The sequence below is a fragment of the Stegodyphus dumicola genome, chromosome 2 (genome assembly GCF_044657685.1).
Source record: "Stegodyphus dumicola isolate Sdum_Otavi_A_Nest chromosome 2, ASM4465768v1".
Classification (NCBI taxonomy): Eukaryota; Metazoa; Arthropoda; class Arachnida; order Araneae; family Eresidae; genus Stegodyphus; species Stegodyphus dumicola.
In genome coordinates, this window is record NC_140769.1 from 98,193,958 (window position 1) to 98,212,560 (window position 18,603).

At 32.8% G+C, this 18,603-nt stretch overlaps 1 protein-coding gene across 9 annotated transcripts in view; it reads right to left on the reverse strand.

The window, feature by feature from the left end:
• Window positions 1-18,603, reverse strand: part of LOC118184323 (ELAV-like protein 4) — a 127,055-nt gene that overhangs the window by 41,467 nt on the left and 66,985 nt on the right. For all 9 annotated transcript variants that reach the window (XR_015039507.1, XM_035353984.2, XM_035353979.2 and 6 more), the window contains one exon: window positions 29-211. Coding sequence is in view for 8 of the 9 variants with exons in the window: in XM_035353979.2 (XP_035209870.1) it covers window positions 29-211 (183 nt within the window). In the remaining variant the exon portion in view is untranslated. The remainder of the gene's footprint in view (window positions 1-28; window positions 212-18,603) is intronic.

An 18,603-nucleotide genomic window follows, 5' to 3' on the forward strand; every position in this document is an offset into this window, starting at 1 on the left:
GAAATCGGATTGAGGAGTGAGGTCCTACCTGTGACTTTATCTCTGATTAGTTTGCAGGATTCGACATCACCGATGGAGGAGAAGAGAGACCTGATCTCTTCCTGTGTCATAGTCTGTGGTAGGTAGTTGACGATCAGATTCGTCTTCGAGTCCTCACAGCCGCCGTTCTGCTGGCCCCCGCCGCCGCCCTCCATTCCGTTCATGAGGCCGGCTGCAAGAAAAGAGAATACAACCTTGTTAGATACGGTTACCATATTTTGAAAGAGACAATGCAAGACATTTTGTCACAAAATATTGTTACGAATTTTGAATATATGTAAATAATTTTAGTAAAATTATATGCAAATTGTGGTATTTCTTGTATAATACAGAGCATGCAAGACCTCAACAGCTAGAAGCATAGCCGGTAAAAGGGTACAGAGGCAGATCCATTTAAAACTGAGGTAAATGGATATCTCACCAATTTAGTGAGATCGAGTCAAGTTGGTGATTAATTTGGGGATTTTTATGGCCAAATGTGGCAATAAATCGCAAATTTGGCTACATTTGGGTCCTGTACCTATGTGACTGTAACTCGTCTGACTCCTATGTGATTGTAACTTAATCCGGCTCAATGTAGCTGTAACTATGCATACCTTCCAGCCATTTCGAGAAACCGAAAATACTGGAAATTTCTAGATGAACAAGGAAAAATCTATACAAGTTCCAAGATAGAATTAGTTTTTAGTTCAGAATTTGGCTCAGAGTATTGAGATATCACTGTGCGAGCTTACGCACTTGACTTACGCACTTGAAAGCTCACGCACTTGAATGCTTACGCACTTGAATACATACGTAGCCTAACCATACACTTGAGGCATTTTTATATTGTTTAGTGTTTAACGCTCCTATAAGTTTAAAGAGGTAATTACTAAATATGCTTTTTCCTACAGAAAAGAGCTTTAAGAGTACTTTTGCGGAAAGTTGCAGAACTGTAAAGTGTTTCGTTTGGGAAAATAAATTTTATCAAGCTATTATCAGTTCTGCGTGCATTCATTTCATTACGAACCCGTACACAGGCAACGATATTTTCAATTTTAGAAGTCACTTGTAGTTTTATAATCTTGCTCCCTGCGTGACAAATAAATTTGGTGAGAAAAAAAAAAGGAAACTGTAACGTAAGGAACTACATCATAAGAACAGTAGTAATTTTTTAACGGATAAAAATGCAAAATTCGTTGTTCAGTTCAAATATAAATTACATATGAAAAGGTGCCGCAAAATAAATAAGTTATTTTATTATTCTTTATATTTACATATTTTAGTCCCCTTTAAAGTGCATTAGTATCGATACGCTTTTCTCAGGTTTTTCGCTCACCTCCAGAAATATGGAATCAGTCCTGGAGCTCTTGACATCGAATATTATTCAAGGCACGTATTGTATTTTCATGCACCTCATTTCCAATACTGAATTGCATATTATCCACTAGATTGGTTTTGGGAAGTTTGCTTTCAGAAAAAAAGTGCACAAGCATCATGTGTACTTGTTACCCTTCCCTTTGAAATCAGACGAATGGCCTTTTGATAATCTTCATTTAGCTCATTTACAAAATTTTCCTTATTTCTGCTTGTCAGTGTTGACCAAGTTTTAGCGGTCTTCATTTGATATGTTGCGATATTTTTAAATCTGTAAGAACACTCGTACATTTATGATCTAAGCAAAGTATTATTTTTAAATATTTTCCAAAGCATGAGAACGGTTTTAGTTGCTGTTTGTCTCATTAAAAACAAAATTCAGGCACACTTTATTCTCTGTAGTCGCACATCATAAAAGCTGTAAGATGCTATTAAGCAGTACCCACAAATCGTCACCAAGGGCAAACAGTTGTTGTTGCCCTGTCCATATTACATGGAACAATAGTTGTCAGAGCCTGTACCGAAGAGAGTTTAGACTTCTATTTTCCACCCTTAGTTTTGAGGAAGAGCACCCCGGCGAATGATCCGGAGGTCTGCCACCCCTCTCCACGCCCACCAATCCACACGAGAGGATTCGAAACCGGGCTCTTCGGTACCGTGTAGTAGGCTTCCCTAACCACTATACCATGTAGGAGACGGGCAAACAGTTTTCTCAGATTAATGCCGCTTCAAAGGAGACCACTTCAAATAGGAGATAAAAATTCCAGTGGAAAAAGACCTAGCTGCACGATTCGAAATGTTTATTTACGGTGCTGTAATTTTGCTTATTTTTATGCACCCCTACGTGTGCTATTGTACTTTTTTCAAATATACAATAAAGTGCTTAAAGATATGATTAATAATTTCATCTTAAAACACATTACGACTGTTTTCACTAAAGATATTTCTTAAGTAAACAGAAGGAGCAGAAAAGTAAATTAAACCGAAGCATCACCACGTAAACCATGATCCGCATCTTTTCAGTTAAAGATTAAAATTCGATTTATCTATTAAAAAATTCAAATAAGTAATCGTAAATTACATAGTTTTTCTGAATCAAGTTTAAGGAGAGTAATTATATATAGTTGAAAATAAAGCTCATAAAAGAGAGATATTTTCCAAAAAGCATCACAACTAAAAATGGTTTTACGATTAATAGGTCTTATGGATGTACTTAAGATCATATGATTCATATACTTACAACACGGTAGTAAATTTATCGCTCGGAAATCTTTCAGTTAAGTAATTAAAAGTTTCGATACATTCAAATTTCGCAGTCGAAAATTTACCTTGACATTTCGGGGGAGGGGGGTACACCAAAAACGTATCGTTAAATAAAAATTATATTATGCACTTCCTAATTAAATTTTGTATTTACAAACCAACCAGATTCTAGAAACGCACTCGACACCATCACTTAGGTGAAACTTACCATTTAATTTGATGGCATTTTTACACATTATATTGTACTTACAAAGCTTTCCTTCATTAAGTAACACATTAAAAGAAAATCTAATAGAAACACCACATGACTTCTTTGTACGGTCTGTAATTTAATTATACACATTTTTGCTGCACTTCATTTAAACTTATTTCTTCCAATTATTCTAGCTTAATTAATCGACCCCTTAAGGCAAATTCAAAATAACAAATATCTCAGCCACTTTTTGTCATCAAATCAAACTTCTTTTAATTTTATTTTTTCACAACGAGTATAAAAATTTTCTGAATATAAGTATAGAAAATGGCAAACCGTATTAAAAGTTAGATTTCGCTATTTGTCAAAAATAATTGTTCTAAAAAATTTGACGTAGCTGAAACATGAGTATTTTCTTCATTGAAAACATTTCTGTAAGTGGAAGTAAATGACAGCTACGAACGATTACGAAAATAAAGGTCGGGTAAGGACTTTCAAGTTGGGAGGGGCTGTATGATATATATATAATAAAAAAATAAAGAATATAAAAGATTAAATTAGCAATTTCCCTTCTCAATTCTAAAAATAGTAGCCTCTTTCTGCACTACATCATTTCTAGATTAATCCATTTCATATGACTCCCTCATAATTCTGGTGATGTAAATATAACTAAAACTCAAGCAGCCAAAAGTAATTTTATAGCAGTTTTAACTATCCAATCAAAATGCATTGGGAACCAAAACTAACTCACTCTGAATTAAGATATTACCCTGAACATACGCACTTGCTTTCTACGCTTTGGCCTGGCTGGACTGCTGTCTGTCTGCTTCTGTTATCTTACTGCAAATTTATCTAAAATGTAAGCTTTTTGGAATAGGCACATTTAATGTGCTAAATTTTTTGTGGCCGGATCATGTTTGCTGAAATAAAAAATGAAGATTTAATTTGGCTTCGCCTCCAGTTTCCTATTCATAATGGATCAACACTTCTACGCCATTAAAATTCTGATCGTCATTACTTCTTAGTTTATTTTTATTATATATATATATATATATATATATCCCAATAAAAAAGCAGGTGCATAGCTAGATGTCATAGCAAACGTATACAAAAATTTCAAAGTTCTATGGATAATCGTTTTTGAATTATGCGAGATACATACATACGTACGTACACATAGATGCCACTGAAAAAATACTCAAAAGGAATTCGAAAACGGTCAAAATGGATATTTCTGTTGAAATATGATAATCGAAAATCTTTCAAAATTACAATACTTCCTTTACTTCAAAGAAGTAAAAGGATTGTTCAACATCGAAATTGTTTATTGGCATGGGAGGGGCAATGAAGGGTTACTTATGTAACTTCGGGAAACTACATTTTCTGTCTGTCCTGCAGACATGATGTTAAGGAAGCCGGCTGCTATGGTCTTGGGCTCGGATTCGAAGCTCTGAAAAGACATAGATGTTTGTAAATGTACAATGCCTTTGAGGCACAAGAGTGGAGAGAAAACTAATTCATTCATGAGATAAGTATCAGGAAAAATTCCCGAAGCTCTTAAGAAATTCAAACTGAGGCAAGAAAAATTTTTCAATAGCAACCCAAATTTTGGTTTTCGGAAAAGTACTCTTACTATTCTCCAATCAATTTTGATTTCTTAGAAACTTCAGAAATTTTCATGCCTTGCAATTCATAATTGATTAAGATCTCACTCAATCCCTACCGCAGGAGTGAAAAACATCTGTTTCGATTTTCACCTGTGTTCTTTCGATTAAGCTGTCTAATTTTAACGTCAAGCACTGCAACTTCTAATGCATGGTTGGCATGATAAATGCCAACCATATTTTTGTTAATTTGTGCTAATTACTGAATTGAACTTTTTCATTTATTTATTTATATTAAATCATTTTTTATTTATATTAAATCATAAAAAGTCATTATTCTCAAATAACTGGATAATTTCTATGAAATATTGATCATCCGCTTTTGGAATTTATTGAAAGAGTCAAGGAAAGGTAAAAGGGAAATCAAAATTAGAATTTTTACATATATATATATTTTTTTGTAGAGCTAGAATTGTTTTTCCATGATTAGAATTGTTTTCGTGCAGTAACTGCTGACTACTCATTCTTAATTTCTTTTTCCGTTTTTAACAAATCATGATCATGGTAGAGAAATGTTGATTTCTATTTCATTCTTAATTTAAACGTTCAGAAATTTGGATTATCAACAAAACAAAGCATTAATTAATAACACAAACTCTTAGAAATATAATATACATTTTAAGATTAGTTGCTTTTTAATAGCATTGAAAAGTATGATTTACAGTCAATTTTCTCGTCATATGCTGTATGGATAGAAATAGTTCTTTTCCTGATATCTCTGGAGCACCATTATTGGAAATGAAATCAGCACTAAAACTGCATAATGCTCTCTGATAAAAAAAATAATCAGAACATTTGCCTTTCCTTTTTTGCGTTTCACTTCTAGATGTCATGACACAGCATTTAATTCATCATGATGTCAGTCGACCCTGTAAATTTCGATACTTCGAAGACTGTACATTTTCTATAATAGATATACATTTCGTACTTTCAAGATTTCCTGACTATTGATCTCCCATTGACAAACTCTATCGTTATAAAATGAAAACTCTGTATGTATTTCGTCAAATAGCATAACGGACAGGCCCAGAGCTGCAAAATTTGGAACATCGTTGTCGAAAACGAAGCTATACACCTTGAAATGTTGTTTTTCACTATTCAAAAACAGTTTAATATAGAGAATAAGTTCATTTGGTTAAGTAACTTAAATCAGCATTTGAAATAAATAGAACATATTATACATAATGGGATAATAAATATCATTAAACACGAAGGAAGTAACTTATGTACCAGAAATGGTCACAGCGTGGCTCTTAAGTAAATAATATATATGTCTTGTATAAAATGTATGTATGAACTGTGGTAAACTAAAATTACGCAATGTCCGAAATTAATTAATTATTTCATTTCGTTTTACAAAGTTGTTAGTAAATTAACTGATCAATATCCAAAGTAATTAATTTTTTTCAATTCTTTTTACAAAGTTAGTGGTAAACTTAAACTGATCAGTTTTGTTTTTTCCAAAAGAAATTATTTTATTTCATTTTTTACATATTAGTAAACTTAAACTGATCAATATCCAAAGTAATTAATTATTTAAATCCTTTTTACGAAGTTATTAGTAAACTTAAACTGATCAGTTTTGGTTTTTCCAAAAGTAACTGTTTTCTTTCTTTTTGCAAAGTTATTAGCAAATTTAAACTGATCAATATCCAAAGTAAATCATGTATTTCATTTCCTATCCAAAGTAAAAAGAATATTTCATTTCCTATTAACACAAAGTTATTAGTAAACCTCAACTGATCAGTTTTGTTTTTTCCAAAAGTAATTACCGTATTTGCGGGCGTACAAAACGCACTTTTTTTCTTTGAAAATCGGTCTGAAAACGGAGTGCGTCTTATACGTCGATACTCAGTTTTTGATTACATTCATTTAAGAAGTTATTTATTAAGTTAAATCATTTAAGAAATGTGGTATTATTAATGCATTGGATGGTACGGAAGACTTTGTTGTATGAGGACTTCAGATGCTGATTTAGAAAAAGTCTCAAATGACTCTTCATTTATCTCTGGAGATGTTTGCCTGGGTTTTGACGAAAAAGATTAAAAGGTGTTTTTTCACGGATAAACTGGGTATTTGCATAAAGTATTACTTTGTATTTGTATTACTTTTATTTAAATACTGTAAATTCATTATAATAATCAGTAATGAAGTTTTATCCTTCAAAAATTTGTATGAAAACGGTGGTGCGTCTTATACGCCGGTAAATACGGTATTTTATTTAATTTCATTTAACAAAGTTATTAATAAACTTAAACTGATCAATATCCAAAGCAAATAATTTATTTCATTTCCTTTTACAAAGTTATTAGTAAACCTCAAATGATCAGTTTTGTTTTTTCCGAAAGTAATTATTTCATTTCATATTAGTTAAGAAATTTAATAATGTTATCCAAAAATTATACGGATTCTAACAAACAATTTTGTGAAGGAAATCTTTAAAAGTTATATTCGCTTGTGGATGCTTTACAAATGGATCGATGGATGCTTTACAGGAAAGGTCTACCGAATTTCTCAATCATTAGTAGCTCTAGAACTAAATTGGGATAGTCTGTAATTAGGAACAGAAGATGAATGTAATGCATGAGAATCATTGAGTATTATGCAGAATTTGGCACAAGTTAAAATAATTTAGAAGCTGGTTTTGGGTTCGAATTGATGAGAAAAATTTATGGCATTTGTAAAATTTTTAAATTTCAAATAAATGTAATGATAGTTATAGCTTAGAAGACAACGTTACCTTTAGAAGATTTCGAGGAGGATCCGTAACATTTGAAGAACAACAGATATACGGCTTTGTCATGGAGCTAGCTTGCGGGTGAATTGCAGGATAATTTTGAGGGAGCAAAAACACGATTTAGTTGCTTTGACGCATATTTAAGTAGAATCCGAAGTTTCGTGATCATTACAAAGCTGTGATAGATCAACATTTACAAGAAGGTATTGGAAAAGAATCGGAGCATTTAAAAGCTGAAAATTATCCTTTTTTCTGAATATGATTTTTAAAATAACATCAATTAATCACACCATCCAAATATTGAAAAATTTACTTCTTACTGATTCTTGAATATTTTAAAGTTTTCTTTCGAGTGATTTTGAAGAAATGTCCTTTACTTAACCGTTGAAACATATATTAATAAAAACTTTGATAACATTCATGATGTCATGATTATTATTTTGTATGCAAATTGCAATCGTAGCATCTTTCATTAATACACGTTTTACATACTTGCTCAATTAGTGTCATTCAATTTGTGAAATTTCTTAATCAGATGCTTTTTTTATAGAGAATGCTTTCTCTGTAAGGAGTTATCAAGATTCAGGATGCTGTTCATTTTACTTAAATGATCGATTGATGATACTGAATTGGATAAAACAATATGCTATAAAAAAATAACACGATGATGACTTTATATATAAAGAATATGTAAAAACTGAAAGTAAAAAGTTATCAAGATTCAAGTTGCCCTTCATTTTACTTAAATAATCAAATGTTGATACTGATAGTAAAACATTATAATATAAGAAAAAATAACATGATGATGACTTTATATATAAAGAATATGTAGACACTAAAAGTTCGATATTGTAACTTCAAGATATTTTAAATTTATCACAGATATTCATTTGCTCCAAAATGAATTTTCTACTGTCATATATGTCTTCACCTTAGAAATGCATTTTTTCCAGTAATACACAAAAGACTTCTCTTTTTCACTAGCAAATACTTCATTTTAAATCATCCTTCTGACATATTTTCAATAAAAATTAATATATGTTCCATTTCCTTATCTTATAAAAGATTTTTATATGGATTATTAAGAATATTTTTGAAAACAAAGACATGACAAAACTTCACGTTGTCTTCGACGGATAGTTACAGGTTGAAAGCAAAGTTCATTGAATAGGTTGTTTAGAACAAGACGCTTCTTTACATTTGAGACCTGTTTTACTACTTTTAAAATGATATAAATATGGATTGGTGGCTTATGGGAAGCCTAGCTGCTGCTTTAGACGTTCCTTCCGGTATGTTGCTCTTAATGACATGAAGTTTGGCCACTCCTGTTATACACGGTATTAAAGAACAGTATTTGCAATAGAAAATAAACAGCGCCATTGAATTCAAACTGGCGTAAATAGGTCAGTTAAAACGTTTTATTTTGTACTGCACAATGTTTACATATTCCGGATTTCGTATAGTTAAATTAAGAACCATTGTGGATAAAAAACATTCTATGATACTCCTCCTTCATCTGTTATTTACGAACTTTTATTTTCCTTTCTGTATATTTCATAAACAACGCTGTTTTACAATGATGATCTGTGATCGTACTTTCTTTGCGATTCCGCAATAAACAAACATAGCTTTTTAAAGTAAGTTTCGGTTCATCGCAGTCCAGATAATCTGACTCCTGTTGATCAGGTGTTGATTGTAGATGCCAGTATTTAAACTAAATAAGCCTCGAACCATAGAATTTAAAACCGATATTCGACCAACAGTTCAAAAGTTAGAACCCGAAGTTGTAACAAGAATTATGGAGAAATTCTTGAATAGAGCTTTTTTAGTCGAGGCTAACGATGGCAGACATTTGCCAGGTATAATTTTTTAAAACATATTTCCCTAAATTCTATTTAATGCTGAGACAAAAAAATAAACAATCAAAGAATATTACTTGTTATTTAAGTTGTAATTTTAATTATGCGGCAACCCAAAAATATTCTGCATTTTGCGTTGGCATAGAGCTGGAACAACAAAAGATAATTGGAAGCATCTTAGAAAACATGGCCTGCACATTTTAAAGCCGAAATTATTTGGCACATGAACTGGTGGCCACTATATATTTTATTTTTATATCTAGCGGTTCTAGAATTTCTCTGACATAACACAAACATATCTCTTCTTAAACTAGTGTCAACGCAAAATTTTATCAATTAATTTAAGGAAAACAATTCTTTTTCGTCTATAAACGCCCGGAAAAATTTCCTGAAAGCATGGCTTATGTACCCATTCATCCCGCCAGTTAATGTTGATCCGTTGCCATAGCAACCTCCACGCCCAAAGGCGCCAGGATTTTTCCGTCATAAAGGGCGTTTTCTTTCCAGGGGCGCCAGCCAGCGGATTCTTTTGTGGCTGTATTAACTAACAAAAGCGAATGGATGATAATAAACGCCTTTTCTCACCCCAACTATTTAATTAATGGAAGTATTCGGGAACTATTTCTGGGACAGAATAAATCTCTCGACGTGAGGGTAAACCCAGAAAGATAATTACGAAACGAAAATATGCGGACTTTTCGAAACGACAAAAATCATTAATCTGAATTCTACGTCGCAGATACTTAATACATAAAAGGTTTAAAAGCAATTTTAAGTGAACTAACATTTCTACCTAAATATGCAAGGAAGTTTACCCCTTTGTCCTTTATAGAGTAAGTGTAATCGTAGTAATCGTAAGCAATCGCGACTGCTCCGAAAAGAAGATAATAATATTATCTCTAACGACGCACGATCTGACCTTATCCGGTGGTTGATAGTTCTTTGTCACCTAGATTTGATCAAGAGGATTATGTGCTCCTTCACAGTTACCCTTTAAGTGGGGAAGAATATAAAGAATAACTAAAAAATAACTATAAGAATAAGTGAACTAAAATTTCTACCTAAATATGCAAGGAATTTTACCCCTTTTTTCTTTATCGAGTAAGTGTAATCCTAAGCAATCGCGACTGCTCCGAAAAAAAAAAAAAAAAAATATTATCTCTAACGACGCACGAACTGACCTTATCCGGTGGAGGATAGTTCTTTTCACCTAGATTTAATCAAGAGGATCACGTGCCCCTTCACAGTTCACCTTTAAGTGGGGAAGAATATAAAGAATAATCACATTACGCTAGGCATGCTCTAGTAGTGTAAGCGATTAGCATAGACAACTAGCAACGAAAGATCCGAAGTTCGAATCCCACTGACGGTATACAGTTGATTTTTCTCGTTTCATGCTCTGGTGGCAGATATTGGTGCCACAGTTAAACCTTTCTGGTCTGGATCTCATGGTGCCATCTATATTTGGTAATTGGAAACAATTGCTGCTCTCCCAAGTAGCACATGACGTAGCTAAGATGTTGTAAACTGGTCCGAGAGGTTGCAAAGTGGTCGTGGTAACGTCTTTGCTACGTCATATGCTACTTGGGCTACAACGCTGCTTAGGAATTATAACAATATTAACCAATATATTTATTTTATATTACGTTGGAAATTTTCTAATTCTGAAAGTTGTAAGTCTAGTTCATGTTTCTGTTTAAATATGGATAGAACCCCTCGTAGCGCCTCTTAACAATATTTAGCGATTTTTTGCCAATTCAGCGATTCACAGTGGAGCAAGGTTTTTAATTTAACGGCTCTTTATAAGAAAATGCAGAATTAGTTTTGAAACGATAACTAATTCGTGAGGAAGTGTAACTGTTTCTCTTTACAGCGAGTCCAGAAAGTATTCGTACAGTAAATGTTATGATATAAAAATTCCTCGTTGATAAAAACTATAAATTTAAATTCCACATAAAGTAATTGAGTATGTGTAATGGAATATACATTAAGATTGTCATGTAAAATTTGCATGAAATAAATGCATCCATAAATAAAACATTCAGAAAACAAAAATAATCCATCATCTTATAGTGTAAAAGGTATTCGTACATTATATATAATGCTGAGTATTTTCATAGATATATTTAAATTTATACCTAGTAGGATATTTTTTTAGCATGAATAAATGCTTCGAGTCTCTTTGGCATTGATTCGACCAAATTTTCCGTTACTGTGCTAGACATGGACTCCCATTCTTGTTTAAGAGCAGTTATTAAGTCATTTTATTATAAACGTGCCTGGATCTAAATTTTTATCAAGAATTTCCGATAAATTTTCAATGGGATTGAGGTCGCGTGAATGAGGAGGAAATTTCATAAATTTTGGGGTGTTATATAATAGCGACAGCCGTGTGTTTGGGTCTGTATGCTTGGGTTCATTATCATGCATGAAAACATATTCACTATCCAAACTCGTTTTTATTGCACTACACAATAAACTATTTTTTAGAATATCAATGTATAGCAGATGGTTCATAACGCCGTTAACGATAACTAAATTACTGAGTCGGAAGCACTCGTACAATCTCAAGCCAATCCACCTCTATCTATATGTATGTTTCTTTCTTTTTTCTTTTTTTGTTGGTAGTAAATTCCTCGGATGCACTTCTGGATTTCGTTTCCTCCACACCATTCGCCTCCCGTCCGATCCAAAAATATAGAATTTACTTTCGTCTAAAAAAGTATAATGTTAGCTCTCTTTAGTGAACTCACGTATTCACGTATCTTTCGACGAAGGATAACTATAACTTTCGATTGCTCCCGCTCACAGAGAATTTTCTTCTCGTAACATGTCCATGGAAATTTTGTTTTCTGCATGCATTTCGAATTGTACGTACGGATATTGCTCTCCCTATGTTTCTCAATTCTGCTGTAAGCTTAGGAGCACTTCCTTTTGGAGCTTTCTTCAACGAACTTGGCCAGAAATCATCTTTTAACGGATGTAAGTAGATGTGATCGTCTTGAGCGAGCGCTATTTTGCACTGTTCTAGAGGTCATAAACTTTTCAATAATCGACTGTACACTTAAACATAGTCTGCTTACTAAAACTGAAATTTCACTGCACGATTTATCTCCTTTACGAAGCTTCAAGATTAATTCTCTTTTGGAAATTCTACTTTCTTTACCTTTACGATCCATATTAAAATGTTACTTTTTTTTACCACATTTAAAGTTACACCCGGTCATTTTTATATAACCCGCAAGATAAATGACATAACGATTTTTATATAACCCGCAAGATAAATGACATAATCAACGAAAAACTGATTAAACCAACTAGAAAATGCTACCAAAATTTTGCATTTGTTTGAATGTACGAATACTTTTTAAGAGCCAATAAATCCCCAACTTCTAGTTTCCCGCATATTTGAAAGCTAATTCAATATATTTTCCGTGTTGTCTTTTTACATTCGTATTTGGAAATTTGTTTTATTAGTTATTGCCTTTTGAAGAAATTTGAATAAAAATTAGCACATCAAAACAATAGTTTCTTTCGAGAAACCACTCTTGTACGAATAATTTCTACACTAACTGTATTTAGCAAGTAACTAATGCAGTAACGAGTATGCATATTTAACATTACCAATTACCTCAATACCCGTGAGCATTACCAATTATTGCAATACCTATGAGCATTAACAATTATTTCAATACCTGTGAGCATTACCAATTATCTCTTATGTAACGTTTGTAATTCGTCAGTTTTTTAGATGTTTCTCCGGTTATTATATATATATATATATAATGAACCTGACAAATATAATTAAATCGAACATTGAAATGAAAAATATCTGCATTCAGAAACCTCATATTATGTAGTCCCCTGATGCTACGTTAGCTATTGCAGTAAAACTTTTCTCGTACAAAAGATATATCCTTCCCCTCCGTGACATAAATTGAATATTTTACATCCGAATTCGTTAAAGGGAATTCTTATAACCACACTTTCTATTTTTCGTGAAAAATAGAAAATGTTTGTTTCGCAGTAAATATTGAAGAAGTTCGTAGTAAATATTGGATTTTTGTTTCGTACTAAATATTTAAGAGTTTCCTAAAAGTAAATTTTCATCAGGGCCAAAAAAAAAAAAAAAAAAAAAAAATCATGCCACATTGTTCAATGAAGAAATAAAAATATATAAAACTACAAATATAAGAAGAATTTATTATCTACGAGAATACTCTAGAAAACACAAAAGAATTCATTTGAACAGTAACACTTGCCCTTTAAAAGATGTAATTTTGTAAAAAAAAAAAAAAAAAAAAAAAAAAACTCATTTTGAAACTGTTGCCATCAAGTCTTACTATATTCATATTATTTCAGTAGAGTAAATGTCTATTTTAGCTATTAATATGCTGAAACTGATGTCGAACTTTGAAAATGTCAATGCTAATGAGCAGGATTTCTGCAGGCAACTCAACCTTAAGTAGAAATTAAGACTGTTAGTTCAACCGCTTCGCTACCTTAATGCGTTCATTCGCAAATCAAGCTATTCACAGACGATTCTCAACCGATGAAAGCTGTGAATTAAGAAAGCTTTTTTCCTTCAATTTTCCATTTAGTACGAAATTAGTATTAAAATCTTGAAGATGCATGGTGCATTCAGCTCACTTTGTTAATGCCACAGGGCAACAGAAACTAAAAAAAAAAAAACTTTGTTGGATAAAATTATGATGTCATAGGAATTTCAGATCCACTGAATCAGATTTAAGTTCTGAGCATTAAAAAAAAAATCTCATTGGCATTTCAGTGTACACTCTTATCGGAATCAGCTACGCCGGAAAGGCGTAAACATGGTTTGTTAGTGCGTTAGCGGACTTGGAGAGCATACATAAATAGCCTCGAGGAGTTAGGATGATCTTTCGGATAAACTTAAATGAGCGTCTCGTTGCGGGTGGAAGAGGTTACGGTTACAAGGGTGATGTAGGCGTAAATGCAGGCATGGCCAAACTGCGGCTCGCGAACCACATGCGATTCTTTGTCTGCTAAATGTAGCTCGCGTTTTAATAAATAACAGTTTTATTGAAACATAATTTAAGGGAATCATGGGATTGGTTTCGTTATAAGACAACATGCCATAAATATTTTTCCATAAAAATTTATATGCGTCAGTGTTACCTGTTGGATAATAACGAATTAAATATGCTGTTACCTTTTATAAAAGTGTTCTCGTTTTCAAAGACAGTATTATCAACAAAAAATTTTAAATATGTCATATTTATATTGTTATTTGTGTACTGAATAACTAACTTTGCTGACTTTATGAAAAAATGACCACAGTTGACGAAATCATGTTTTCTTCAAGTTGGTTCATAGATAAATAGTTTGGAGCATGCTATTCTATAACAGAAAAGATACGAAAGGAATTTAAGAATGGAAACTATTTGAAAACAAGCCGTGTTGTAATCTGAAATTGAACACAAGATTAACCAGCCAAGTGGCTGACCATTTATATCACAAGAACGCATAAGAGAATTGCATTAATTTCCTTTAAATTTTTTCTACTTTTAATAAACGTCCTCATATTCTTAGAAAATTTTTATTGAACATGGAAGTAGATGATTGTACCTGACAAAAGCCCCAATTTAAAAATATTACGCAGCATAATTAGGACTTCAAAATATTAAATATAGAAATGGAAACTTTAATAAATGATAAAGCGTTTTTAAAGTCGTTGTTGTTTTCAGATTTCACAAAGAGAGTATCATCAACTGGGGAAGGTGAAATTTGGAAGGGAACTAAAATAGGTATACGCAACTATCATAATTACTTAAATAATATATATTTCATTTCTGAGGTTACGTCCCTCTTTACCGTTCTCTATTTTTAGCATCGTCTCTTCTGCCCTCGAGCGACCACTTAAGTGGTACGCTTCTCGGCCAAGAGGATACGAAACATTAGGTCGACGTAGTTTTACGTCCGATACGACCAAGTAAGAGCAGGCGCCTTATCTTCATCATAAAGTATTATATAGTAGTATCTTCATGATTAGTATAAAAAGCAATATTCATAAAATTTTTTTAAAGCTTATCCTATCTGAGAAAGATTGTGAATGACAATAAAATGGTTTCATGTTAATTGGAAGTGAACAAAAAATTATTAAAGAAAGCCGTATAAGGAAATTTCTTCAAAAGGGAAATCAAAGTTATAAAAATATAAGGAATAATGTATAAAAGGAGAAACAAATAAAAATTAAAGTTATTAATCACTCTATGTTTAATGTTACAAACAGAACTTTTCAAGGGATTAGTATATGAAACATTAAACCCGGATGATTAATAACACAAATTTCGTTCTTCCTTATGCTAACAGTTGCGTACAGTTGGATGGAATTCTGGAAACCACAAATAGCTGGAATTTCACCACATACTAAGTATATTTCTTAGGACATATCTTCTTGGTTTACACAGCACTTTAATTAGAATAAACAACTCGCAATTTTATATAAACTAATTCACACTGTGAGACATTTGTTGCTACAGCGAGGCGATTAATTACGCACTAGTCAAGCTAGAGAAAGTGGGAAAAGTGAATGTGCACTTCAGCAAGGCAATAAGATCGGAATCCTTTATTTAAGTTTTGAATAGTGATTATCCAAGAGTTGTACGCAATGTATTTGACTGCAGATGACATAATGCGAGTAAGTTTTTCAGAGACGCAGTTTAAAAAAAAAGTTATTGCTATTTTTAGAATAGAGAAGAGAAGAACCTAAATTAAAAACAGGAATTAAAAGACTATTGCTGATTTAAACGATAATTTATATTTATATATATTTTTATCTTACGCACTCATATATATAAACAGATTATATATATACTATATAAACTAAAGAAAACCAAACTATTAAAACTTGAAAGTTTCATTTTGAAAAAAAAAATAACATATATATATAACAAATATTCTCTATTGTAGAAAACTAATTTAAATTTCAAACTATGAAAATGCAATTGTATACAAATAAAAAATTAGTTATTGCTGTAAATTAATTTGCAATATCATTTCAATTCAGAAAGCATATGTAAATTAAGTGTTAATCCAAATGTTAATCCAAACATTAATCCTAAAATTTTTTTAAAGAATTTTTTAAGACTAAATTGATTGCATAAAGTGAATAATCGCTGAGCAGGCAGGAGACAGATCTTTTCAAGGGAAAGTTGCCTCCAAATCTAACTCCCCAATCATTCAATTCATGTTTCGTCATCCATATAGGCATGAGTAAATTATTCAAGACCAAAAGTAGTGAATTGCTTAAATAAGAATATATATATATATATATATAGTATATACATCATGGGTCTCAAATATAAATATATATACACACACATACATGCATTTATATATACACAAACATACATGCATTTATATATACACTCACATATCACAGGTAACATACATGTTACAAGACGTATTATCACAGAAGAATGAAAAAGATATGCAGAATAATTTTCTAACTCAAAATAATTAATTTTTAGAATAACCCAATATAATAACTTTATATCATTTAAAATAACGTAATCCTTTGAATAATGAAATTTCAAACTGCAGGCAGATAATCCATAAAGAACGTATTACAAATTATATTGGTAGTCTTTAAGTCAAGACTTAAAGACTACCAATTAAGCCTGAAAATAGTTCTTAGTTTCTATTCAGAAATAGTTCTTAGAAACTAAGAACTATTTTCAGGCTTAATTCTAACTGATAATCCAATATAACACTCTTTGTTTAATCCATTCCTGAATTTGGTGATATCTTCAACTCCCGATATACCAAGGAAAAACCGGCATAACGACAACGGTTAACTCAAAGTCATGGTTAATCGGAGAGCAGAGAAAAAAGACGAATAATACATAATATTTATTTACTATAAGAATATTGTTACGAAATGAACAGGCGCGGTGAGATAGCTTCTACGCAAAGCAGTTTTAGGGTTGCCATAAAATTGAAAGGGAAGGAAGGGTTGCCCCATTTGCCGAGAAATCGCCCATTTGGAGACAAAATTGGCGATATGCCATGAACGGATGGAGAACCTTCTGGAACGAATTCTTACCGGTTTAGCCCAGAATGTTCTCGAACACAAGCCGAAAGCTATATAAAGTCAGTTAGTGTCTCAGGGAGTGCCTCGTCTGGAATGCAAGATAGTTAGTATCGAATTTGTGTCTCGTCTAACGAGTCAATACCTGCGGAGTCGATCGAGTTGACAGCCGGGCAGCGAGTGCCGAGTGGTTCGTCGAGTGCACAGAAAGAGTCTCGTAGTGTAGTGCATCGTCGAGAGAGCGTATTGAGCTCCAGGAACGACTGAACCGAAGAGTCGGAAGCTGTGCCCTGTGTGTCGTCGAGTGCATCGCAAGTTATAGTGTGGAGAGTCTCGAGAGTACTTGGAGTTCCGAGAACGACCAAGCAGAGTCGGGAGCTATACTGTAGTGCTTTGCCGTGAAGCTGTCTCCTGGCTGTCTCCTGAGCGATGGCTGATAACCTGAAGGCTGTGTCGCTGATCGTGTCAGCGTGTTTATAGTAGTTCATCGACGACTGCAACGGAATTTTGGAGCTGTCCTGATTAGTACAGGCTAAATAAAGTGTATTGCGATACTTCATCAAGTGTCGTCGTTATTCACTCCAAATCCACACGAACCCCGTACGAACGTGAAGGAAGAAAATAACGTAACAACTGGTGTCAGAAAAAAAAAAAAAAAGTAAGTAACAATATTATTAAAAATTTAACTGCATATTTAGGCAATTTTATATAAAGTTTGTTTGTTTGCTTATTTGATTATGGCAAAGCAAACGAGGGCTACTTGCCTAAGGGAAAAGACGCCGTAGTGAAGGACTTTCTAAGGGAAACTGGCTCGTATCCACGTTATACATGGGGAAAAAACACGAAAACACCCATGCAGCCAGCCGATTCTCTTGGAATCGAAACCAGCTCGAACTACCTGTGTTTAGCGACTTCGCCGTTCGGCCGCTTTTGGAGTAAATTATTTAAAGGATTCGGTTATTTAAATTTAACCAGCATTCAATTGAATTCTAAACTCAATGTGGCACCGCGGATCCAACCTCTCGTAATTTCTTCTTGTCGGGTTTTGATAAAGATAAAGTGTTCGTGCCTCCATTTTTCCAGGACTTTCAGCAACTGAAGCAACGGATAACTGAAGTATTCGAATTATTAACAAAGGATATTTTATCACGAGTGTGGCAGGAACTGTAATGCGTCATAGATATCTGCTGTGTCACCGGAGGGGCATACATAGAACATCTATAGAAACTTGAATTACTACAGTTTCACTATAAATTTGATTTATTAGAATAATTATAGCGTTCACAGGTATGGTCTCTTTTTGTCCCATTCAGTATGAAACAGCTTGTATTTTCTTACTTGCAACTAAATGTACGCTACGCTACGTTACGCAATGCTGGGGAATGAACTAACTAATCCCTATTAAAGAGGAAAAAAATGTA